This window comes from Staurois parvus, unplaced genomic scaffold (genome assembly GCF_062004578.1).
Source record: "Staurois parvus isolate SC_StPar_1 unplaced genomic scaffold, SC_StPar_1.0 ptg000226l, whole genome shotgun sequence".
Taxonomy (NCBI): domain Eukaryota; kingdom Metazoa; phylum Chordata; class Amphibia; order Anura; family Ranidae; genus Staurois; species Staurois parvus.
The window spans coordinates 957,643-984,233 of record NW_028318022.1 but is presented as its reverse complement, the minus strand read 5'-3'; the positions used below and the strand labels follow the sequence as shown (position 1 = coordinate 984,233).

The window sequence follows — 26,591 nt, the reverse complement described above, 5'->3', positions numbered from 1 at the left end:
GCATTTTGTATTTACTGGGGTTATCTTTGTGTATTATTAAACATTGGTTTGATGATAAAAATCATTTAAGTGTGACAAATATGCCAAAAAAAAGGAAGGGGTCAAATACTTTTTTAAAGCACTGTAAGCCTAGGTGTAAAGGAAACCTGTATTCAGAAAAATGTGGGTTACTCTTTCTGAACTGTTCTTGCAAAACTGGTTATTGGTGGTCATGCATATTTATTGGCTTTATTGATTTTTCTATTGCTGATCCTGGAACAAGTAGGCAGATCATGCATGGGTTTTGACATCACCAACAGCAAAGCCCCAATATTTCTATTAACATGTTCCTTTAAAGAAAATCTAAAGCTGCCCTCCTGGAATGTTACTTTTTTATATCCAAACTGTTCTTACCTTTGAGGATGGGACCCAGCATTTTGGCTTTACCTACCTGTATATATTTGTGTATTGTGTGCAGAGTGCTTTACGGGTCCCAAACCAAGACACAACAACAGTTATTACCTTTTTGTTCTTCCAGCGTCTCCAATTTAGATTGTAAGCTCCGTGGAGCAGGGCCCTCCTAACCATTTTATATTGAATTGTATTGTTGCTTTATTGTCTCTATTTATATTGTAAAGTGCTGAGTAAACTGTTGATGCTATATAAATCCTGTATAATAATAATGACACAGCCTCTGCTGTGACCCAGTCTCTAACAGCTCAAATACTGAAGAAACCTCCCATACATCCACAAGACCTCTCATGTCCACTTCAAATTTTTCATCGGGTTGTACGCAATTATTTGCAGCAGTCTACTTGCAGGGGTTCAGATTGTGGTCCTGCACCTTTAAGAACAGAATATGATTCTGACCCTGCTGGACCTCCACCTCTTACTTGTGGTTGAGACTTCTATTACCACCTTTTAAGTCAGAGTCTTCATTGCTTTTCTCTGAAAGGCTGGCTTGTGTCCACAGACAAAAGCACTTACAATGGTCACGGGAGCATCAGAACTGGACATAGAGCAATGAGAGTAGGTGGCCTGGACTGATGAATTCAAGAATAGTTTAAGGAACTCCACAATGCGTTTTCATTGTTGACTTGGCCTCCAAATAGGTCTTAAAATCCATCATTAGTGGGATGTGCTGAAAAACAAGTCCGATCCATGAAAGCCCTACCTCACAACTTACAGGACATAAAGGATCTCTTTATGAAAGCTTTGGCACTAGATACCACAGCATACCTTCATATGCTGAGTGGAGACTATGCCTCGACATTTTATGTTTGGGTGGCCATAATGTAATGGCTGATTGGTGTATGTCCCTATTGTATACACGGGTACCAGTGTATACACGTATAGAGCCGTTTACAGCCAGTCATGTCTATAGACTCCTGTCAGCAGCACCCTGACTTCTTGGATGTGGTAATATGCTCGAGTTACTGTGCTCACTGTCTCATTTGCCATGTGCATGAGCCTTATATGTAAATATCCATCTCTTATAAGTCCTTTATTTCCCTGTAAAGTAGGAGATCCAGCTGTAGACTTCCCTTCAGTGAGATAGTGTAAGTCCAGAGCTTTGTGGGATAATTGTTGGAAAATAAAGCATCCTCCTTCTCTCTATCAGATCAGTTGTTACTATTACTAGTACACTGATGCCTACTTCTAGCTCCTGTGAGGATTTTGGCCTTCAGAAGGTTCAGTTTCATGATTGGTAGAATCGTGTATGCAAAAAATGGTCATGCTGGCTGGCATCCTGGCACACCTTGGGATGTACACTTGAATGTCTCACCTTTTTGGTCCTGATGTTCTTGTATGCCTATTTGCATTACACCATGTCCTTCAGCCTATGAGGAGGGAGAAAAACGTTGCTGTCATGCACAGCACTTTTCAGCCTTGTTCAAGCCTTGATTCCTTGAGATCTCCTATCAGTAGTTCCACATCCATTGGTTCTCTCACTGACTGTCGCCCACCCCTCAATTAGACATTTGGGACATCCAAAAGAAGTCCAAGAATTTCTACCTTCCTGCATCCCTTAATAGACCATAATAAAAAAAAATAACATATCTCTATGTACAGATAAAATCTTTTTATAGGCCATTGAAGGACACAGGCCCTTCCAATTCAATGTTATGGCCTTTTGTACTTCTTGCTCACAAAGTGAGGCATTACTGTTGAAGGCTTGGCTATATGGGAGTGGGTGCTGACTTAACATTTTTTTGGTTTGCCAGTGACTTAAGCTCCTGAAGCCAGCAGTATAACCCACATGCCTAACAATTATCACTTTTCTGTGTCCCTCAATGGACTTCAAGAAAAAGATTTTATAGTAAGTATAAAAATCTTAAATGGTTCTAAAGCAGCGGTTCTCAACCTGGGGGTCGCGACCCCTTTGGGGGTCGAACGACGCTTCCACAGGGGTCCCCTAAGACCATCGGAAAACACATATTTCCGATGGTCTTAGGAACCGAGACACCGCTCCTCGCCACCACCGCCGTCTCCAGGTGTGGGCGGGATGACATGCCGCCCCTGTCATCTGGACACACCTCGAGATCAATCCTCGCCTGTGATTGGCCGCCGGCACTGTAGCTCAGGAGAGGCACACAGGCGGCCAATCACCGGCAAAGAGGTGGAGCTTGGAGAGGAGGAGCCGAGCGGCACCGCGAAGATCGAGCGAAGAGGAGGAGAGCGGCCGGAGAAGGAAGACATCTGACAGGTAAGTGTTGGTACCATGGGAGAGGGAGGGAGCGAGCGAGCCCAGGCTGGAGCAGGGGTCTGCAAGGTAAGTATCATTGGTGTCAGTGGGAATAGTGCCCCATCATTGGTGTCACTAATACCAATGATGGGGCACTATTCCTCCCACTGACACCAACGATGGGACACTATTCCTCCCACTGACACCAATGATGGGGCACTATTCCTCCCACTGACACCAACAATGGGACACTATTCCTCCCACTGACACCAACGATGGGACACTATTCCCCCCACTGACACCAACGATGAGGCACGATTACTCCCCTAAATGACACCAACGATGGGGCACGATTCCTCCCCCCACTGACACCAAGGATGGGGCACAATTCCTCCCCCCACTGACACCAAGGATGGGGCACAATTCCTCCCCCCACTGACACCAAGGATGGGGCAGTATTCCTCCCCCCACTGACACCAAGGATGGGGCAGTATTCCTCCCCCCACTGACACCAAGGATGGGGCAGTATTCCTCCCCCCACTGACACCAAGGATGGGGCAGTATTCCTCCCCCCACTGACACCAAGGATGGGGCAGTATTCCTCCCCCCACTGACACCAAGGATGGGGCACTATTCCTCCCCCCACTGACACCAAGGATGGGGCACTATTCCTCCCCCCACTGACACCAAGGATGGGGCAATATTCCTCCTCCCACTTATACCAATGATGGGGCACTATTCCTCCCACTGACACCAATGATGGGGCACTATTCCTCCCACTGATACCAATGATGGGGCACTATTCCTCCCACTGATACCAATGATGGGGCACTATTCCTCCCACTGATACCAATGATGGGGCACTATTCCTCCCACTGATACCAATGATGGGGCACTATTCCTCCCACTGATACCAATGATGGGGCACTATTCCTCCCACTGACACCAATGATGGGGCACTATTCCTCCCACTGACACCAATGATGGGACACTATTCCTCCCACTGACACCAATGATGGGACACTATTCCTCACACTGACACCAATGATGGGGCACTATTCCTCCCACTGATACCAATGATGGGGCACTATTCCTCCCACTGACACCAATGACGGGGCACTATTCCTCCCACTGACACCAATGACGAGGCACTATTCCTCCCACTGACACCAATGACGGGGCACTATTCCTCCCACTGACACCAATGAAGGGGGCACTATTCCTCCCACTGACACCAATGACGAGGCACTATTCCTCCCACTGATACCAATGACGGGGCACTATTCCTCCCACTGACACCAATGACGGGGCACTATTCCTCCCACTGACACCAATGACGGGGCACTATTCCTCCCACTGACACCAATGACGTGACACTATTCCTCCTACTGCAAAATTACAGTTATGAAGTAGCAACGAAAATAATTTTATGGTTGGGGGTCACCACAACATGAGGAACTGTATTAAGGGGTCGCGGCGTTAGAAAGGTTGAGAACCACTGTTCTAAAGGCTTACAGTGGTTGTTATGCTTTACATATGTCCAGTGAAGTGATTAGCCTCAGGTGATAAAGATTAAACAAATCCTCCTACATAATTTGTACTTGTTTATCGACCGTATTCTCTTCTCTACATCTGTGCAGTGCAGAATTTTTTTAGCTTGTCTGAGTTTCCAGAAAGCAGGGGACTGAGAGCTGAAATTACAGACTGTAGAGCTCGGTGAGAGCTGATTGGAGGGAAGTGATGCACCCTTTCACACACACACACACACACAGGAACAGAGCTGAGGCGGTCAATCACAGGCTGTGTGCTGTAGGTCCCTCCCCTTTACCTTTTTTCTCTTGGTGTCAGGAAAACTTGTCAGAAGTGACTCATGCTGATATCAGTGCTCTTAATTGAGAAAAGTACACATCTGACATTTGATGGGAGTTGATCTTCTTGGTAAAGTGCTCTGCTCTGACCAAGTTGCTACTTTGTAAGTGCGATATTTTTTTTTTTTATATTGATGAATCACTTGGTAACTGCGCTGTAGCCGAATGATAGCTACAGCATGGTTACCCAGTTCTGGGAGGGCATCATATGACGTCTTCCCAGAACCTGCCCTCCCGCGCCCCATGGGTGCGTTCCTGGCTATTTCTGTTATCACTGTGTCCTATGGACACAGTTGATCACGTGATGAGGTAAGAGGCCAATCACAGTGGCCTTTTATCACGTGATCAGCTGTGTCCAATGACACAGCAGATCACGAAGTAAATACAGTTGCAGGTTATCGGTAGCATTTTCCTCACGTTATCGGAAGCTGTCACAAAGGAGATTGACACTGATGATCAGTGCCTTGCAGTGCTGTCCAGCAGTGCCACCCATCAGTGCCATCAGTCAGTGCTGCTGGTCATGGCTGTCAGTCAGCGCCGCCCACCAGTGTGCCTCATCAGTGCTGCCTATCCGTGGCATCTCATCAGTGCTGCCTAATCAACACACATCGGTGAAGGAGAAAAATTACCTGTTTGCAAAATTTTATAATAAAAACACAAAAACTTCAAATTTTTTTTCAAATTTTTTGCTCTTTTTTTTGTTTATAGTGCAAAAAATAAAACACCCAGTGGCGTGCAAAAAATGCTAAAAAATTGCATATGGACACAAGGGGATAAAAGTGCCCAGTAGGCAAGTGGTTACATTTTTTTTGTGTTTTATCTACACTAGCTTTGCTTTGCTTTGTTTCGCTTTTACTTCAAGTTATATTTGCCTTTGAATATACAGTGGAGAAAATAATTATTTGATGTCCTGCAGATGTGGCAAGTTTGCCCACTTACAAAGAAATAAAGGGTCTATAATTTTTTATCATAGCTGTATTTTAAATGATAGAGACAGAATATCAAACAAAAATCCAGAAAAAACACATGATACAAATGTTATAAATTGAGTTGCAGTTCTGTGAGTATATTAAGTATTTGATCCCCTACCAACAATAATTCTGGCTCCCACAGACTGGAATTGTGCTCATGTGGTACGCAGATTAGTCCTGTAAATTTAAGAAGGTGCTCTTAACGACAACTCTTTAGGTGTATAAAAGACACCTGTCCACAAAATCTTTCTTGGGCACCTTCATGGACAAGACCAAAGATCTTTCAAAGGATGTTAGGGACACGATTGTAGCCCTGCACAACGCTGGAATGGGCTACAAGTCCATCAGCAAAAAGTTTGGTGACAAGAAGACAACTGTTGGAGTGATTATTCGCAAATGGAAGAAATACAAAGTAACCATGAATCCCCCTCGGTCTGGAGCTCCATGCAAGATTTCGCCTCATGGGGTTAGGATGATCACGAGAAAAGTGAGGGATCAGCCCAGAACCACATTGGAGAAGCTTGTGCATGATCTCAAGGCAGTTGGGACCACAGTCACCAAACAAACAATTGGTAACATAGTACACCTCCATGGATTGAAATCCTGCAGTGCATGCAAAGTCCCCCTCTAGAAGGCTCATGTTCATTTGCAAACTTCAGACGGGCCTGTACATCTAAATGATTCAGAGAAGGATTGGGAGAAAGTGTTGTGGTCAGATGAGACCACAATTGAGCTCTTTGGCATTAACTCGACTCGCCATGTTTGGAGGAAGAAAAGTGCTGATTATGACCCTTAGATCACCATCCCTACAGTCAAGCACGGAGGTGGAAACATTATGCTTTGGGGCTTTTCTCTGCCAAAGGTACAGGTTGACTTTGCACATTGAGGGGCCAATGGATGGAGGCATGTATTGTAAAATACACTGAAGATGGGTTGTGGATGGGTCTTCCAACAAAACATGCCGCCAAGGCAACAAAGGAGTGGCTCAGGAAGAAGCACTTTAAGGTCATGGAGTGGCCTAGCAAGTCTCCAGACTTTAATCCTATAGAAAACTTATGGAGGGAGCTGAAACTTTGAGTTGCCATGTGACAGCCAAGCAACCTTAAGGATTTAGAGAACATCTGTAAAGAGTGGACCAAAAACCCTCCTGAGATGTATGCAAACCTGGTATCCAACTACAAAAAATGTCTTACCTCTGTGCTTGCCAACAAGGGTTTCTCCACCAACTACTAAGTCATATTTTGCTTGGGGATCAAATACTTATTTTACTCACTGAACAACTCAATTTATAACATTTATATTGTGTTTTTTCTGGATTTTGTTTGATATCCTGTGTCTATCATTTAAAATACCCCTATGATAATAATTATAGATGCTTACTTTTTTTGAGTGGGCAAACTTACAAAATCTGCAGGGGATCAAATAATTATTTTCCTCACTGTACATGGAGCCTGCAAGGGTGAGCAGATGGCTTAGTTATTAATGAGGTATGTTGTACTTGAATAATCTATGTAGCATTCTTCTCTGAGTAGAGGGTGAATGAAGACCTGCTGCTGGGGGAAGGTGGCTTCTTGACTCCCTGGCTATACAGGAAGTGGTTTCGTTCCACCCAGAGCAGAGTCACGGGGGGGGGGTTAATTTACTTTTTTTTTTTTTTTAAATCTGTAGTTGGACATTAGTTACCATCTAGGTATAGCTCCACTTGCATGTTGAATTGTTACTTATGTCAAAGTGGATCTCTGGAAAAATAAAATATATAAATGCAAGAGAGATGTATTCTTACCTGAACCTTGATGCGCTTTGTGTATTTCTTCCAGATCTGTGCAGTAATATAGTGTGAAACTTTACCTCTGTGCAGAAACCTCCTGTAACAAAGACCGTTCACTGCTGGTCTCTCCTTGTGCAGGGTGACTGGTCTTGTCTCTGCCCCCTCTGGGTACCTCTCCCAGCTCTGTTTTCAACATAGGCTATGTTCAGTACAGGGATGATGTCAGTACTACTTTTGCAAGGTATTATCTTGGTTCCATAGAAATGTGGAGATTTTTTTTGGCAATTTAGGGGTAGATTTAGTTAAGTTTTTGTTCTCAGACTTCAGCTTTAGCCCACACTGGAGCCTCACTGACCTTCAAATGCTATTTATGATGTCCTTTACTACGACCATTAATCTGGAACTACACTTAATTTTTTTTCATCAGAAGAGAGGCTGGTGTTCAATTGCTGTCTGTTTAAACATGTTGGTGACATCTCTGACCCTTGTTGGCTCAGTTGGCAAAGTCCCTGAGGGGTTATTTACTATAAAAGGCAATGTTATCCTAACTGTAAAGTGGTTGTAAACCTCAGACATGAAACATGAAATATCTCAATCCAGGGCACTAAGTGTCATTTCTGGCTGTTGCCCCTTTCCTCTGCTATCAGCAATAGTCACATCTGAACAGTTTTCCTGACACCAAGAGAAAAGTGGTGACGGGAGGGAGCTCCAGCAGACTTATAGCTTCAGCTCTGTTCCTGTGAGCTGTGTGGAGATGGGTGTGTCTCTGTCCTTCAATCAGCTCTCAGAGCTGTCCTCACCAAGCTCTACAGAGAATAGCTTCAGCTCCCCCCCCCCCCCCCCCCTTTTTTTTTTCTTTTTCTTTTTTTTTTTAATCTCTCAGACAAGCTTTATAAATTCAGAACTTTGAACTGAAGTAGAAAAGAGATTGCTGCAGATGAACAGGTATAATTTACAGTATGTAGGAGGATTTGTTTCATCTTGGTGTATAACTTGAGGCCAGTCACTTCACTGGGTACAGTATTTGTAAGAGTTTATAACCCCTGTAACCACCTTCCGCCCACCATATTGGGAAATGATAAACGGGCGGGAGCGCTTTTGTTCTGGGAGGATGTCATATGACATCCTCCCACTCTAGCCTTGCATGTGCACCCCCTGGGGCACGCGACGATCGTTGGTGCGCTGTGTCCTTCGGATACAGTGGATCAGCGATTGCGGTAAAAAGATGACGACGTAGGCTCATTACAATGTGATCAGCTGTGTCCAATCACAGCTGATCACATGTAAACCAGAAATGCTGGTTATCAGCAGTCCTCTCCTCATGCTAACCGCACATGTGGAGAGGAGAGCCGATGAGTGGCAGTCCTCATAGGGGACATCTACACTGATAATCAGGGCACTGATCATCAGTGCAGTCCCATCAGTGTTGCCTTGCAGTTCCCATCATTGCCCATTAATGCAGCCTATCAGTGACCATCCTTGCCGCCTATCAGTTCCACATATCAGTGCTCATCAGTTATGCCTGTCAGTTACCCATTAGTGTTGCCTATCAGTTTCTCCTCATCAATGCCATCTATCAGTGCCACCTCATCAGCACACATCAGTGAAGGAGAAAAATTGCTTATTTACAGAATATTTTTAGAAAAGAAACTATGAAAAACCTTTTATTTTTTAAAGGTTTTGGTTAATAAATAAAAAAATCCCAGTGGTGATTAAATACCACCAAAAGAAAGCTCTGTCTAAAAAAAATAACAATTTTGTTTGGGTACAGTGTTGCATAACTGCACAATAGTCATTCAAAGTGTGACAGCACTGAAAGCTGAAAATTGGCCTGGACAGGAAGGGGGTGAAAGTGCCCAGTAGACAAGTGGTTAAATACCCAGTCAAGATCTGGTGAAATCTGTATTTTAAATTCTCCTGCACCCGTTTTGATGTTTAACCACTTCAAGTTCGGACACTTTCACCCCCTTCCTGTCCAGGCCAATTTTCAGCTTTCAGTGCTATCACATTTTGAATGACAATTGCGTGGTCATGCAACACTATACCCATAATAATTTTTTTGCATTTTATTGAGACAGATAAAACTTTATTTTGGTGGTATTTATTCACCACTGGGATTTTTATTTTTTTGCTTTATAAATGAAAAAGTCCAAACATTTTGAAAAAAGTGTATTTCTTTTGAAAAAAGTGTTTTTCTTATAAAATAATCTTTCTTCATAAATCTTGGCCAAAATGTATTCGGCTAGCTTTTTAGTAAAAAAAAAAAAAAAACCCAATTTAGTTTATAATCAAAAATTATAATTTAAAAAAAAAGTTTTACGTTTTATTTTTTTAATATTTGGGTTTTTTTTTAACATACTGTCACCCTAGCAGTACAGTGTCACCGTAGTGATGAAGATTTTTTTTTTTACTCTGATTGCTTTTACACCCATAAAGACTGTAAAAGCAATCAATTCTCCTTCTCTCAGCCATTGAGAAATACTGTGAAAGCTGGGATTGGTCACAGCTTGTCACATGGTACAAGGGTGTTGTGAATAGCCTTGTACCATGTGACCTCTTTGATCATTCACTAAGTAAGCAATGTCACGAGGAAGTGACATCTTGTTTACTACTATTCATGTGATCACTGATTGGCCAATCAGTGATCACATGATCAGGACCTCACACAGAGGTCCCATACAGCGTTTGGTGTTCCGCTGTGTCCAGAGGACGCAACGGGCACTGGATTGCGGTGCCGCACACACAGTGAATGCGGAGGCTGTTTATAAACGGCCACCCGCTCCTGCACTGCTCCCATCCTGTTTGTGTACATGGGCCGGACGGGAAGTTTTTAAGTTGGGCTAATTTACTAAAGTAAACACTGACTGCCCAACATTAAGTTCTGGTTCTTTATATACTTCTGTAGATAATCCATTAGGTGTAGTTGACACCCATCTACAAAAAGCCTGTCAGCCATTCCTGAAATGTTCTGTTTTGTCAGGTAATTTGGGAGAAGAGATTAGACGTGACATTTTCTTAATTCTAATGGTCAGTTTAATGTAATGAAATAGCACTTGAATAATGATTTGATAGTAATTGAAAGTTGACTTCTAAACCTAAACTAAAAATTGCAAATGTGTAATTTACGTACTGCAGTGTCAATGTTAAAGACTACAGTATAATAGCTGTCTTTTAATTATATGTTTATTCCTAATGTCTTCACAGCATGGTGGAATTTACGTTAAGAGGAGTGCCAAGTTTAATGAGAAGAATATGAGGAACAAGTTGAAATCTCAGATGAAGGCTGAGACGAAGGTAATGTATACAAATACATGCACATAATCAATTTGTGGCTATATATTTGTTATTTCGGGGAAACATTACCTTATGTAGACTTGAAATATCTGTTTTAGGAGATAGGAGGAATCTTCATGAAATAGCTACTGCTTTTAAAGAGGGCTGGTTATTAATCACCTTCACTAACTGTTAGGCCACAAACCTATTATTTTTTTGTCCATATGATAGCTAAAGAGAAGGAACATGTGTTTTTTCTTTTTACTACATGTTTTCATTATAATTGAAATGCCATGAAAATCAGCTTTGATATCTGAGTAATGTAATGTTCTGTAGTGCTTTAGGGTTGAATTTCCCCTGCAATTACTGCTGATGTTTACTGTGTAATACATATGCACTACTCTTACATCAATATTCTACTCGGAGAAGTGTGAATGTGCCTGTAAGCGGCTCCTGGGGTAAATGTTTTGTATAATGTGAATGTAAAGTGATACTGTCAAAGCAATTTCCTCTCTAATGTACATGTATGACACTGGGAAGACCTTTTATAGCTGTGTAGCAGTGCCACAGGGAAGTTTCAGGCATAGGCAAGACTTGAATACCACCCTGCTATCTTCTTGCACCTTTTAGCTGAAAAATGCATTAAATTTTGAATAGAAAATTGGTCTTCATTCCCTGAAGACAGTTGATAGTGTATGCATGTAAAATTATATTTCTTAGTCATACAGTACAGACACCGGTTCTTTAATCATACCAACTGGATTATAGGCAGATACCTTCATGTAATTGGACAATGGCAAAAATATAGGGCTGCAGGGACAACTCCACTAATATAATTCTTTCCACTCACAACTAGCCTCTGTTTTCTGCTAGTGTCCTTAGGTGATGAACATTTAATCTCTACAGAGAGAAGCTTACCCTCATACTTTGGAGGTCTCTCTCTGTCTCCCCAAGCTGATTCTTATATCAAGATTCCTGCTGCACTCTAGTCACTGCAGCTACTTCTGCAATGAAAATATTGGTTGACTCATCAGTAGAACGTTGGGGGACCAAACCTGGACCCCTCTGGATGGTGGAAGCGGGCCCTGCCTGTAATGTTGCTTACATGCACTGGATTCTGAAGTAGGCATCCTTAGCACATAGTGCAACACATGGGGCAGTGTGCTTTACAGGTCTAGGGCCTCGGTCTGCTGGTGGTAGAGCCCTGTCCCTGAAGACCCAGATATATGCATATTGTGGAAGCTGATGCCAAGATGGGGTAATTCCCCTTTTGATCTTGCTTACAGAACTTATTTATACAGCGGTACGTACAGGGTGTAGCAGACCTTTGAGGATGTAGGAAGTGCAGAAACTGCCTGCCTGTCTCCTGTCTTGCAAACATTTTTGGATCAGCCACTGACAGCTGCTGCTGTTTGAACACAGTGGGGAGCATTTATCAAAACTCAAGTTGCCAGAATCTGGAGCAGCTGTGCATTGTAACCAATTAGCGCCTATCTTCAGCTTGTTCAGGTAAGCTTCAAAACTGACAGGCTGACTCGTTAACATGCACAACTGCTGCAGATTTTGGCTTTTCCTGTTTTCACACATTTCCCTCAGTGTGTGCACGCAACACTTAGAACCACTGGCAGGAATCAGTAGATTTTCAGCAATGATTCTAAAAACTGCATGCACATACTGTGTGCAGTGTGTGCGCAAACAGCAGCAGCTGCTAAATTTTTATTCTGTACATATCAATGGGTTGGGCAACCAATGCCTCATACAAATAGAGCCTTCAACCGCCCAGGGACGCCTTTTGTATGACCATGTGAAAGTCAAGGTAAACTGCGAATAGACACCCCTCTTTTATAGCTAATCTGTTATGAGAAAAAGGCAGGGGCTGCCTCTTCCCACTTGTCTCTGGCTTCTGCCCTTCTTGTATCACAAATTGGGGGGAAGCTTACATCAAGTGAAGTAAGAGCACTAAATCTTTATAGTTTTTTCAGGTCTATGACTTGGGTATTATTAAAGCCCAGAAGGTCAATATTACAGTCAAGCAGCTAGCAATTTAAGGAGTTCAGTAATGGCAGCCTATGTATTTGGGTTTTTAAGCCCCTATTTTATGCAGTGTTTACATTAATCTGTCCACCCCTGTACCAGAGGTACTATGAATGGAACATAAACTTCTACATTGACCCCACAATTTAAAAAGCAATAACTATATTTAAGACCTGGAAGCACAGCAATTGCATATTGTTTTGTTGTTGCTGTGGTTACAATTTTAGCTGCCGGGTGTTCGCCATTATCTATTGACCGGAGTGAATCCACAGTATGTTTGTTTTTTTCAAATTATGAAATAATAAAGCTTAACGTTAACACTTTTAGCTGGCTGTGCTTTCTCTTATAAATCTACTGTAATTTTTATAGCTGAAGAATTGTTGAGCCAGATGACTTTTCCCATGACTTCCCCACAGCAACTAAAGTCTTCACATTATTTTACTTGTATTTGATTTTTTTTTTTTAGTGTCATAGTCATCTGTGGGCTTTGCTGGGTTTTTTGTGCATCACTTGACAACATTTGATAAATCCCAGTTGTTTTAATTTCCCTAATAATAGTGTGTGAGTAACTCAGAGTAGCCGAGGCTTAACTTGAAATCGTGGAAATGTTACTTATTCAATGGCCCCAGGATCTGGCTGAAAGCAAAGGGCTTTACATTTGGCACACATCTTATGAAGTCAACTTTCATGGTGTCAGCAAGACATATTTTACATCATAATTAATAAAAAAAATGTTTTAGTAATATGTTTGTCTCTCAAAACTGTCTTAAATGGTTTTTTCCAGAGTTAAGTCACCCTTTTACTTTGTACTGCAAAGACTAAGGGAATTGTATCTTTTTTCTAAATATTATTTTTTTGGCTTTGATTTGACCTTTTATTAACTACTTGCTGACTGGCAACCATAAATTTACTGTTGGTTGGTGGCTCCCCCAGGCACCACAACATATTCGTATGGCGCTCAGCTCATGCGTTTTAGTGTGCCCCCTAGGGCGTGCAGGGATGCCCTGTGCAACCGATGTGTCCACCGGACAACAAACCAACAAATTTAATTGAAGACCATGTTGCAAAAATAAATACACCCCAATGAAAGTTTTAAGATCAAATCTAACTTTTAGTGAACAAAATCCTAACTAATGAATTAGACTCACATGTAGTTAAATTCTTGCCAAACAGGTGTCTAGCAGACCGTTGATTATAAAAGGGCATTGCTTAACAAAGAAAACCCCTTCCCATTTCATGCTGTCAGCAATGGCAACACATGGAAGAGAAATGTCACAAGGCCTGAGAAAGAAAATCATTTACTCAAGAAGATTAGCAAAGCTTTACTTAGTCAGAATACTGTAGCGAAAGGTGAGGAGTACAAAGAAAAATGCATGGTGCCTACAGTGAAATATGGTGGTGGCAGTGTCCTTCTGTGGGGCTGCATGAGTGCTGCTGGTGACATAGAGCTGCATTCCATTGATGGTATCATGAATTCACAGATGTACTGCTCTATATTGAAAGAAAAAGTGCCCTTGGTCATCGTGCACTTTTTCCAACATGTCAATGATCCAAAACACGCATCTAAGGCCACTGTTGCATTTCTGAAGAACAGGGTGAAAGTGGTTCAGTGGCCAAGTATGTCTCCTGATCTGAACTCAATCGAACACCTATGGGGAATTCTGAAGTTGAGCATCACTCTCCAGCCAGCATCCAGGCTCTAAAAGAGGTCGTTCTTGAAGAATGTAAAATGATATATGTTGCGAAATGTCGCCAACTTGTTCATTCCATGTCTAGAAGCCTTAGTGCTGTTTTTACAAATCATGGAGGTCATACAAAATACTAGATGTAGTAGTTTTTGTTGTGGGGTACTACAAATAGAAGTTATCCCCCTGCGCTCCCCTGGTAGTAATATAAACGGTAAATATTTTATGAAAGCTACTACCACCTTTTACCTTTATACCTGAGGATACACAATATACTATAATGATGGTGAAGCGCTACACATAAATGATAATCGGTGTGTATACCCACAATCCTATATATCTACATTGCATTAATAGATCACAAAAAATGTGATATATAGACAAACCATGCATATATATGAAATATAACATTCTGGATGGTGCTTCTAAATCATGCTTAAAATAAAGGATATCTGGTGATAAAGTGCAAGAAGATCGGTCAATATATGACCTATTAAAAATGTGCCAAAAGGGAACCCTCAATGGGGTAAAACAGATAAGAGGATAAATATATCACACTCTATTGTAAAGTGACAAGTGCTCAGGCTGCAGACACGATAAGTGTATGCATCTATACAGCAAAGTGGTAGATCAAAAGTCCACAATTAGGTGCAAAAAATAGTGCGTTGATGTGCAAAAATAGGCAATAGTAGTGCTTCAATTTTCCACTCCAAGCATGATGCGTGCTTGTGTGACACACGTGTGTATCACTATCCCAAAATGGCTATAGTGCCTCCTCACCTCCTTGCGGCGACCTCTAGGGGCCACAGCACTTTTAGCAATAAGTGCTCCACAGCACTGGGGATCACAGATAACTGGCTCCTATGGTTCCACTCAGCCTCGATTTTCCCCTCAGGTGATGGTCACAGAGTCAGGAATATTGTAAGGCCATAGAGAGGTAGACAAAGAGAGCCTCCATAGTGTAGTATGATTTATTTATATAACAGGTAAGTAAGCCAAAAAGGACACTCACAGTAAGCAGATACAGCTCAGCGGTTTCCCATATGCTGTGGGTGTACTGTAGGTCCCTGGGTGTCCAAAGATGGCGCCTACCAGAAATGCATCACCGCGCTCTAAGGTTACTCCACGGTACCACGTGGCTTCGTCATCCTGACGCATTTCCGGTAGACGCACTTCCGGTAGATGCCATCTTTGGACACCCAGGGACCTGCAGTACACCCACAGCATATGGGAAACCGCTGAGCTGTATCTTCTTACTATGAGTGTCCTTTTTGGCTTACTTACCTGTTATATAAATAAATCATACTACACTATGGAGGTTCTCTTTGTCTACCTTTTTAATAGGTCATATATTGACCGATCTTCTTGCACTTTATCACCAGATATCCTTTATTTTAAGCATGATTTAGAAGCACCATCCAGAATGTTATATTTCATATATATGCATAGTTTGTCTATATATCACATTTTTTGTGATCTATTAATGCAATGTAGATATATAGGATTGTGGGTATACACACCGATTATCATTTGTGTAGCGCTTCACCATCATTATAGTATTTTGTTGTGGGGTGTATTCATTTTTGCATCAACTAATGTGCTTTAAACTGAAGATTTTGTAATCTAAATTATATTATTAATCTTTACTTTCATATAATGAGCTAACAAATGTACTATAAAACTCAGTTTTGTCAAAATTTTGGAAATTGTTCTTGCATTCATTGAGATATTGATTCAAGCATGGTAATGTGATAGGTTGCCACCTGTGCAATAAGTCCATCCGTGAAATTTCCTTGCTACCAAATATTCAACGGTCAACTGTTAGTGGTATTATAGCAAAGTGAAAGCAACTGGGAACAACAGCAGCTCAGCCACGAAGAGGTAGGCAATGTAAAATGACAGAGTGGTGTCCGCACATGCTGAAGCGCACAGTGCGCAGAAGTTGCCAACTGTCTGCAGAGTCAATAGCTAAAGACCTCCAAACTTTGTGGGGCCTGCAGATTAGCACAACAGTGTGTACAGAGCTTCATGGAATGGGTTCCCATGGGGGAGCAGCTGCATCCAAGTCTTACATCACCAAGTGCAATGCAAAGTGTTGGGTGCAGTGGTGTAAAGCACACTGCCACAGTACTCTAGAGCACTGGAAACGTGTTCTCTGGAGTGACGAATCGTGCTTCTTTGTCTGGCAATCTGATGGACGTGTCTGGGTTTGACGGTTGGTAGAACTGTTTTTGCCTGACTGCATTGTGCCAAGTGTAGGGTTTGGTGGAGGGGGGATTATGTTGTGGGGGTTGTTTTTCAGAGTTTGAGCTTGGCCTCTTAGTTCCAGTGAAGGAAACTCCTTAAGGCATCATCATACCAATACATTTTGGACAATTTCATTCTCCCAACTTTGTGGGAACAGCTTGGGGGTGGCCCTTTCAGTTCCAACATTACTGTGCACCATTGCATGAAGCAAGGTCCACAAAGACACATGATTGAGCAAGTTTGGAGGGGAGGAACTTGACTGGCCTGCCAGTCCTGACCTCAACCCGATAGAACACCTTTGGGATGTATTAGAGTGGAGACTGTGAGCCAGGCTTTCTCGTCTGACATCAGTGCCTGACCTCACAAATGTGCTTCTGGAAGAATGGTCGAACATTCCTATAGGCACACTCCTAAACCTTGTGGACAGCCTTCCCAGAAGAGTTGAAGCTGTTATAGCTGCAAAGGGCGGGCCAACTGAATATTGAACCCCACAGACTAAGACTGGGATGCCGTTAATGTTCATGTGCGTTTAAAGGCAGATGTCCCAATACTTTTGGCAATATAGCTTACCGTATATATAATATTTTTTGGTGACAAAAAATTCCAACTTCAAAAACTTTGCAATGCATTTTACTAAATGTCTTGGACTGTCTACATTCCAAAAAGGGGTCATTTGGAGGTTATTTGTACTGTCCTGGCAATTTAGGGCCACAAGAAATGAACTAGGCCACAAGTACATCAGGACTGATCAATCTTCAGATAAATATACCATACTTTGTACAATCTATACCTTTCACACAGACAAAATATATACTTATTTGAGTTTTTACCACAGAAATGTAGCTACATTTTGGCCTAAATTTATGAAGAAATATTTGTTTGCAAAATTTAATTACAGAAACTAAGAAAATAAATTTTCTTTAAAATAGAATTAAAAAAACGAAAATTTTGATTTAGATCAAAAAATAGAAAAACCCAGTGGTGAACATATACCACCAAAAGAAAGCTCTATTTGTGTCTTTAAAAAAAAAGGTTAAAATTTAATTTATGTACAGTGTTGCATGAGTGCCTACATTTTTTTGTGTTAAACAAGAAAATACATTTTTTTATAGGCAGTTTGTCCCGTTGCTCCTGCCATGCAGAACTGTTGATCCTTGAGACACCCACCCCTCCAAAATAAAAATAAAACAAAGTTAAAAGTTTGTCTAAAGCCAAACCTTTCTTTTTTCTTCACTTTTTTTTCATCTCTGTTGAGGAGTTGCTTATTGCTTTCTTTGACACCAGTACTAAAATGAGGTCACTAAAGTGGAGATGATCATCAGTTGAGCTTGACAGGGTTGATTTTCACAACATACCTGCAAAGGGATGCATTCATTTTACATAAAGGCTGTGCCACCACCCCCATAACATATATTTCTTTGGGGTTAAGGTGTTGTTTTAATGCTACAACATAATGAAGGTCAATTAAGCAGAGGGAAATGTATCCTGCCATACATCTAATTGAAACCCTGCATAAACATATTCCCCTCCATTATGCCAAGTAAAGTCTAAGCAGACTTAAGTGCTCCTAAGCTGGTATAATACTCATAAACTTGTATGTAAGTCTATTTATTCAGGCTACACAATAGCTTTGCCAACAAGTTAATCTTCAGATGAAAAGAGCTGGCATTCCCAGAGATTACTATAGGATAAACCTATTTCCATTAAGATTTTTGCTAAGAAGTGGTATGTGCAAGAATGCTAAACTGTTTGCTGCCACATAATATTACTACTCCTTGGCATAGTATTTCCCCTATTCAGGTCAACTGAAGATTTTTTTATTTTAAACAAATTAGTTATTCATGTCATGTTTTATGTTTAATGTTTTAGGTCTGGCATTTTTTACGCTTCTGGAAGCAGCTCTAAGCATTTTTAGAAGCAGCATTCAGGGACGTACAAAATCGCCCCAATCTTGCATTTAGAAAGGAGTTTTTCATTGCAATTTGCACCAATATGCATGTAAACACACCTAAACATGCGCATATGCACATCAATTTATTTTAGTAGCTAGAATAAATTAGTATTCTAGATACGTATGAGTGCAAGCTCATTCTATTGGCTAAAGTAATACACATGACATTGAAGGCATTTTTTCTGGCAGCATGTTTGGAGCATTTATTCATATGCCAGTGTGTATGAGGCCAAAATACAGTTTTGTTTTGAGCCTTCCTGTAGGTTATTGCCAAAGCAAATGAATCACTAATATATATATATATATATATATATATATATTTCCCTTTGTTTATAGTCAATTGAATTTCTCCAAAGTGGGAACATCAAATATTCAATGGTTTTTTTTGTCCTTACAGACAAAAAAAAAAAAGCCTCTGTTTAACCATTTCATGACCAGTGGCGAAACAAACCTTAGCGCCCAGACCAATTTCACAACTTTGACATGTGTTAGTATAACTGTACATGCCATTGTACCCACTTAGTGTATCCAGGTGAATTATACCTTGTTTTTTTCAGGACAAATTAGACTTTTTTTGGTGGTAAATGTCATTGGATAACTCCTGATTTTGTTTTATTATAAAAAGAAAACAGGCTCAAAATGGTAACAAAATATCATTTTTAAAATTTTAGCCTTGTATTTTTAAGCCATTACCCTGACCCACCATCAAAAATGCTGCTAAATAAATTCTCCTGCTGCTGACAATCACAGTGATTACCCTATGTATGTGCATTATTTGTTCTTTGTACTAGTAGAAGGGCCCAAAAACAGAGCACACGGAGGCGAATCATATGAATACCGACATGTGGGTATTTATTGGTGAACTCAGGTGTATAGAAAGGGTGGTAATAGGACACAACTCAGAGAAATAGTCCACAGTGCAACATTGTATGACAGCGCTGATAAATAGTCCATGGAATATAGTGCATGGATAAATAGTCCATGCAATATGGCACAGCAATGGAGAAACAGTCCACAAGGCAATAAAAAGACACAGCAAGGGAGAATGATCTTCAGGGTGGTAATATGGTACAGCAAATAGGAAATGGTCCACAGGGTGACAAAAGGCACAGCAAGAGAGAATGATCCTCAGGACGGTGGGTAAGAGGGCACAGCAAGGATGATGATGCTCTAGGCAGCAATAGGACATGGCACAGGTCACCAGTCCAGGGAGCAATATTGAGTACAGCAGAGGAGGTCCGGAAGAGTTCAGGGACTCGTGCTTAGGATGCCAGTGAGCCCTTCGATATTGGTGGGGTGGTCTGGGTGCTGGATGGCTTGTTCTGATGCATCCGTGGAGGCAGTGTCTTAGGATGCTGTGCTGGATCCATGTGGAGATGGTAGTTGGGTACAGATCTATAAGAAAATACTAAGAAGGTGCTACAAAATTGCAATAGAATGAATATGGTACAAAATACATTAATGAACCATCATTTAAAAAAAAATTGGAGCCGAGTCATGTTTCCCTGAAATTCCTCCTCCAACACCAGTCAAAACCGTTGAAAGAAAATCCTTTTTTGATCGCAACACCTTATTTTTTAAAGCCTAAAAAGAAACACAAGCGGGCACCAAGTTTATTAAAAATAGCCAAATTACTACTCACAATTGAGGTAAGTATATGGGCATGTATTAGGTCCCAAAAGCACATATGCAGGGTCGGTGTGTGTCCACTGGAGTCCGGGCACCGAGGTATAACAATCATGCACACAGGGAGAGGCGTGGTTCTCCATTTTGCTCCATACTTCTGCATTTTGGTATTTCTCTTAAACTCCTATGCAATTACCTGAGGGGGGAGGTGTAGCAATCGTGCATATGAGAGCCAGGCACGGCCCTCACTGTGTTAGGAAGTCTTAATGTTATCCCATCATTTCCCCCTCCCTCAGGAATGCAATCAGTATATGATGCTGAGCCCCCTGCCTAACAATTCTTTGACAAATAAGGCAATTGGGTTCTGTTGTAAGAGACACCCCATTGATTTTGGGTAGAAAAAGAGGCTGTTATGTTTTGTGTGTAGACAGAGAAGTGAAGACCTTCTGCGTTTTAACATCTAGCAGACAGAGAGGGGAATCTCGCTGTAACAACAAAACTGAGTGCGAGACCAGAAATTCCTTTTTAGCTCATCAGACTTGAAACTGCTTAACCCCAGGCATCTATTTGGCAACCACTTATTTACCTAAACCTCTTTCTGTTATCTGTTTGCTGTGCTGTTGTGCTCTGTATGTGTGTGTGTATATGTATGTATGTATGTGTGTGTGTGTGTGTATATATATATATATATATATATATATATATATATATATATATATAAAACATTTTTTTTCTGTAAATATTTCTACTGCACCCTTTTGACCTTTTAGTAATAAATCTTACTTTCTGTAAGTGTTGAACTGTTTCTATAGCCCTTTAATGTGACTTACGAATCCCTACCGCTGAAGAGCGCTACTATGAGTGTTTAACCCTCTGTATAACCTGTCTGTGGAGATAGCGGTATGCCGACGATTAACCAATCATCCTAGTGTATTGCTGAGTTTCCTCTTTCTCTGTACAAAAAGGAGGTGGTGGCAGTGTGAAGGGTTAATTGTGGAATTAACCTGACCCAGTAACAAACGCTCCCAGGCTGCAGGTACATCGATTGTGGTCCAATTAGCTGGAAAATCATTGTGCAGGGTGCAGCTGGGCGTGGCATTGTTACGCACGTGACATCACGGTTTCAGATTGGCTAGTTCTTCGGTCACGAGTTTGGTGAGAAGGTCAGGGGTCTGACCCGCGCCCGTCACACGAGGGTCTGGTGTGAATGTGAGCCGTCAGTCGGGAACTCTGTATCCATTGTGGAATGCACGGAAGACCGGCCGGAGGCAACATCCAATAGGAACGCGAGGATGAATAAGGTGATGAGTCAGGTGACACGTTTCAAAGTTTCCCCTTTTTCTTCAGACCATTTTTTGTATATACATTGAGGGTATGGGGGAAAACAGGCTTCAGAAATAGTCTTGTGAATAGAAAAGCCTGTTCTTTCCTTTACACTCGATGGGAGACAGAGCCTTCTCCTGCTATGCTCCAAAACTCTGGAATTCACTTCCAAGGAACATCAGACTCATGACTCTTTGATGTTCCTTGGAAGTGAATTCCTGACTCGTCACCTGATTCATCCTCGCTTTCCTATTGGATGTTGCCTCCGGCCCGGTCTTTCGTGTGTTCCACGTTGGTTACAGCGTTCCCGATTGACTGCTCACATTCACACCAGACCCTCGGTGCCCGGACTCCAGTGGACACACACCGGCCCCTGCATATGTCCTTTTGGGACCCATTAAACGCCCATATACTTACCTTACCTTACATATGAGTAGTAATTTGGTTATTTTTAATAAACTTGTATTTGATACTCCACTTAGGCTGGTGCCCGCTTGTTTCTTTTTATATCTCCACAGAGTTTTGCTTCACTCTGAGGAGCTGTCACAATGTAGTGCTTATGCCATGGACTCTATGGACTGTTTTCTGATATTGCGACTTTGTTATGGTGTTTGTCTTCTCTCAGCGCCAATTACCTGTGTTTTTTCTTTTAAAACCAAGCCTGCTATGTAATTTAAACCCTTCAACCACTTGCCCTCCAGAGGATTTACCCCCTTTCCTGACCAGGTCATTTTTTTGTGATATGGGGTTACGTTATTTTAAGTGACAATTGCGCGGTCATGCAATGCTGTACATAAATGAAATTTGTCATTTCTTTTCCCACAAATAGAGCTTTCTTTCCGGGGTATTTGATCACCTCTGCAGTTTTTTTATTTTTTTGTGCTATAAACAAAAAAAAGACAATTTTGAAAAAAGAAAACAATTTTTGACTTTTTTGCTACAAAACATATCCAAGAAAAAAATAATAATCAAATTTCTTTATAAGTTTAGGCCAAACTGTCTTTGCTAAAAAAAAAAAAGTCACAATAAGTTTATATTGGTTTACATGAAAGGTATAGCGTCTACAAATGGTATATATACTTTTTTTTTTAATATACTAGTAATGGCGTTGATCAGCGACTTATAGAGGTGCTGCGGCGGGCATTCTGACACTGAGTGGGAACTAACGGCCACTGACATCCCCAGTGACACTAATACAGTGATCAGTGCTAAAAATACTGGGCAGGAAGGGGTTAACATCTAAGGGTGATCAAAGGGTTAACTGTGTGCTATGTGTGTGTTTTACATTGTGGGCTGTGAGTATAAAGCAGCACATCCATGCTGACAGGAGAGGGATCTGTATTGTTTACACACAGATCTCTCCCCTCTCAGCCTTACCAATGATCACATGATGGCCAGGACTCAGTGATTGACATCCCAATCATCTAATAGTGGTGTGGGTAGGGTGCCTGCGCGCCCCATACCCGGAGATGCAAAGCACGTGTGTGTGTGTGATTTTGTGCAGCCCTACTACCCTGTAGTAGTACTTTTGCTAGAGAGCAGAGGGCAAGCGGTTAAGCCACTGTTATCTGAATGGTTATGGTGTTGAATAAAATTGGAGTAGAATATTACTATGCTGTAAAATAGGCCGTTTTCGCAGGTTTGTGGCTCGTTTGCCCTTTAGGTCCAGATACAGTCCAAGTTATGCATTCACATAGCATATTTATCCATTGCACCACAATATATCGTAACAGCATGGTAATAGGGCACATCAAGGGATAAGTCCAGAGGCACAGGGTGTGATGGTACGCGGCGTCAGACCCCAGCCCTTCTCACCGTGACCGAAGGACCAGCCGATCTCACACCGCGATGTCACAATGCCTCTGTGTAACAATGCCTCTCCCATTTGCGCCCTGCACAAGGATTTTCCAGCTTGCGGGACCACAATCTATGTGCCAGCAGCCTGATAGCGATTGTTACTGGGTCAGGTTAATTACGCAATCAACCCTTTTCACTGCCACCACCACCACCTTTTTACAGAGAAGGAGGAAACTCACAAATCTTAGCAGTAACACTTATGATATTAGCATAAGCGTCTGCAACACACTGTCACCACAGACAGATGTATTCAGAGGACTAATATATACAGTAGAACTCTTCAGAGACAGAGATTTAGTTTGCATTAAAAGCTTTAGAGACCGTTTAACACTTTTCAGAAAATAGGATTTATTACTAAAAAGGTCAAAATGGTGCAATTAAAATATTTACTGAAAAAGATGTAACAAATATATATATAGAGAGAGAGACCGACCAGTCGTCCGAACAAAAAGGTTGCCTTTCTCCCAAAGATGGTTCCTGATGTTAAAAGGGAGAGCTCATACTTTTCTCCAGGCTGTCCGTCTTTTTCTTATTATCTCAAAGGGGTGTCTCCTGAGAGCAAATAGCCAATCGCCTCATTTGGGGATGGGTGTTAGGCGGTGACCAAGGTTAGGACCAAATCCCTTACAAGTTCATACTATGGTCAATAACCTTCAATAGGTACAGGTAGCATCCTAGCAACTGGCAGATTAATATTTAGAATCATATTCCAAACGCGCAGATACCAAACTGTAGCATATCCTGCCACTCCTGGATAAAAGAAATTGCTTTCTACCCTCTTGTAGGAGCTACATAGGGATGTGAGGTGTCATGTGACTCATATTAAAATGACCTATCCGAATATATGCTTCATATCAATGTGCTCAGTTTCCTGCTGAGGTTTATGAATTTGTATGAAAAATGAGATCCTGGAACAGCAAGAATTTAGGTCCAGCACAGCAGGGTAGAATACAGTAAGGGTACAGTCCAGCACAGAGGGCAGGGATTCTTGCACAGCAAGAATCGAGGTCCAGCACACAAGGCAGTAATCCAGCACAGCAGGGTAGGGTACAGTCCAGCACACAAAGCAGGGATCCTAGCACAGCAAGAGTTTAGATGACTCACCAGCCGACCACAACCTCAGCCAAAAGGAGTTCAGGTATGGTGTCAGGGAAGGGAGGTCCAGAGGACGGAGGACACAGGACCTTCCCAGGCCAATTGTAGGCCCTCAGAGGGCAAGGTGTCCTGGCCACAGCTTTAGGACCACACAGACAGCCATTGTGAGAGTAAGAGAAGCATGACAAGGAGAAGTAGTCAACAAAATAGCACTGTGGAACCTCAGGGGGAAGTAGTCCACAGGGCAGTAGGCACAGCCAAAATGCTGCTGGTCCCAGCAGTCACACTGTCCAGAAAGTAGGTTATCGTCCATGTGGGCATTAATCTTCAACCCCCTTCTAGTCTCATTCCAGTGGGACGTCCAAACAGGGCTCTCGTTTCCGTCACTGGAGAAAGCTCTGAAAAGTCTGACACCTTCTTTTAGCACAGGTCTGCTATGTTGTACCTTGGGATCTGCAGAGATTTCAGCCCACATAGTTGGTGCTAGAATGTCTGCCCATCCTGATACAAAATTCAGTATTCCCTACTGAGAGACTCCATACCTCCACACCCTCTGGTCACCAGAACTCACTAATCAATTAAGCAGATCAGCTAAAATTTACATGGTGCTTTTCAGTTCATTTCAAGTAACGAATGTTCTTTTAGAGGTTTTTCCTCTTTCCCTATTTTTTAAAAATCTAATATTTCTGATCTCTGTCACAATCACATACTGCTGGATTATCCTTTTCTATAGATCTCCTTCCAGACATTTTGTAAACTTTTCATTTCTTTTGATGTTGAAAATTAGCCAAGCCCTGGGTTTCTTATTGTAGATATTTGTTTCTATTTTCAGATGTACCTTGTGATATTCCCAGAAGGAACACGTTACAATCCTGATATACCACAGGTCATTGCCGATAGCCAAGCCTTTTCCATGAAAGAAGGTAAAATAAAGATAGAACTGTCATGATAAATGATTCTCTGACACTTGCAAACAATTAAAAGCTCTCATTCTAGCAGAGTACAGTGTATTTTTGTTGTCAAGCTAAGCTTTATTTCAATTGTTTTTCTTTTTATCCCCTTGACGCTGGCACCTCTTCAGATGCTGGGAGGCAGGGCAGGGTTTATGATCATGTGACCGCCGTGATTGGCTGTCACAGTGATCAGAAAGCTTTTGATCGCTACTTTCCATTAGCTGCTGGTAACTATGCCAGGAGTGGCCGTATATATGCGTACTGTCGGCGCCAAAGAGTTAAAATAAATATATATATAATATCAGGTATTCTAGTCTGACATATAACTTCTAAAGTTAATCCCTTAAAATGTGTATTTCCTGGCTGTAGAGTACAGGACACAGGCTTTTTTAAATCATTACAACTGGTATACATGCAGTTACCTTCAGGTGATTTGACACAAAAGCTCCTAAGACCTTTCATATAACTCCTCTCACTCCGTTAGCTTCAGTTTTTTTTTTTTTCTAGTGTCCTTAGACGATGGACATCATCTATTTGCTGAGAGAAACTTATCTTCTTACATCAAGTTGGTTACTTAAAGCTGATTATTCTCCCAAGATCTATATTGCACCATAGCCACTTCGATTTTTTTATGCTACTTCCAGCAGAGCTTTGGGGGATCGTACTCAGACCTGGCTAGAGAGAAGATGTGGGGTAGGCCTGTAATATTGTTGACATGCACTGGATCCTGTGGTGTTATCCTTGGCACATAATGCAGTATGTGGAGTAGCCACAAGGTGCTTTACAGGTCTGTGACCTTGGTCTGCCTGGAGCAAAGCCCTAACCATATAACTACAGAAAGACCAAAATCAGATAAGAGTCCCAAGACAATTTCGATTGTTAGTAAAACTTTCAACACATTTCAGAGGCAACAACACTCTCCTTTCATCAGGGCTCAACACAGCATAAAACTTGGGTGAACTCATTCCTGCAACCTAGATGGTAATTAAGGGCAGAAGCCATCAAAACATTTAGACTCCAAGGTGCCTGTGTCCTAATAATCTCTTTGAGGGTGCAGGGAAGCTGTCAACTGATTACCAATACAGGCATGCCCCCGAGTTACAAACATCCGACTTAAGAACAGAGGCAGCCTGACGTCACGTTGGTCTTGGAAACCGCCAGACCGCTACCTTGCTTACCGCATGCTGCCACCTACTGTCTGGCAGACCTGTCGGCAATTTCTGAATGTTTCAAAACAGGCCTATGTTGGTCCTTCCTGTGTATGCTCATCGATCT

The 26,591-nt window shown here is 41.8% G+C and overlaps 1 protein-coding gene across 1 annotated transcript in view; it reads left to right on the top strand.

Moving 5' to 3' along the window:
* The window catches only part of AGPAT5 (1-acylglycerol-3-phosphate O-acyltransferase 5), a 97,752-nt gene that overhangs the window by 52,327 nt on the left and 18,834 nt on the right, over positions 1-26,591 (top strand). Inside the window, exons 4-5 of the mRNA XM_089679516.1 lie at positions 10,477-10,566; positions 25,196-25,286. Of these exons, the coding sequence (XP_089535642.1) occupies positions 10,477-10,566; positions 25,196-25,286 (181 nt within the window). The remainder of the gene's footprint in view (positions 1-10,476; positions 10,567-25,195; positions 25,287-26,591) is intronic.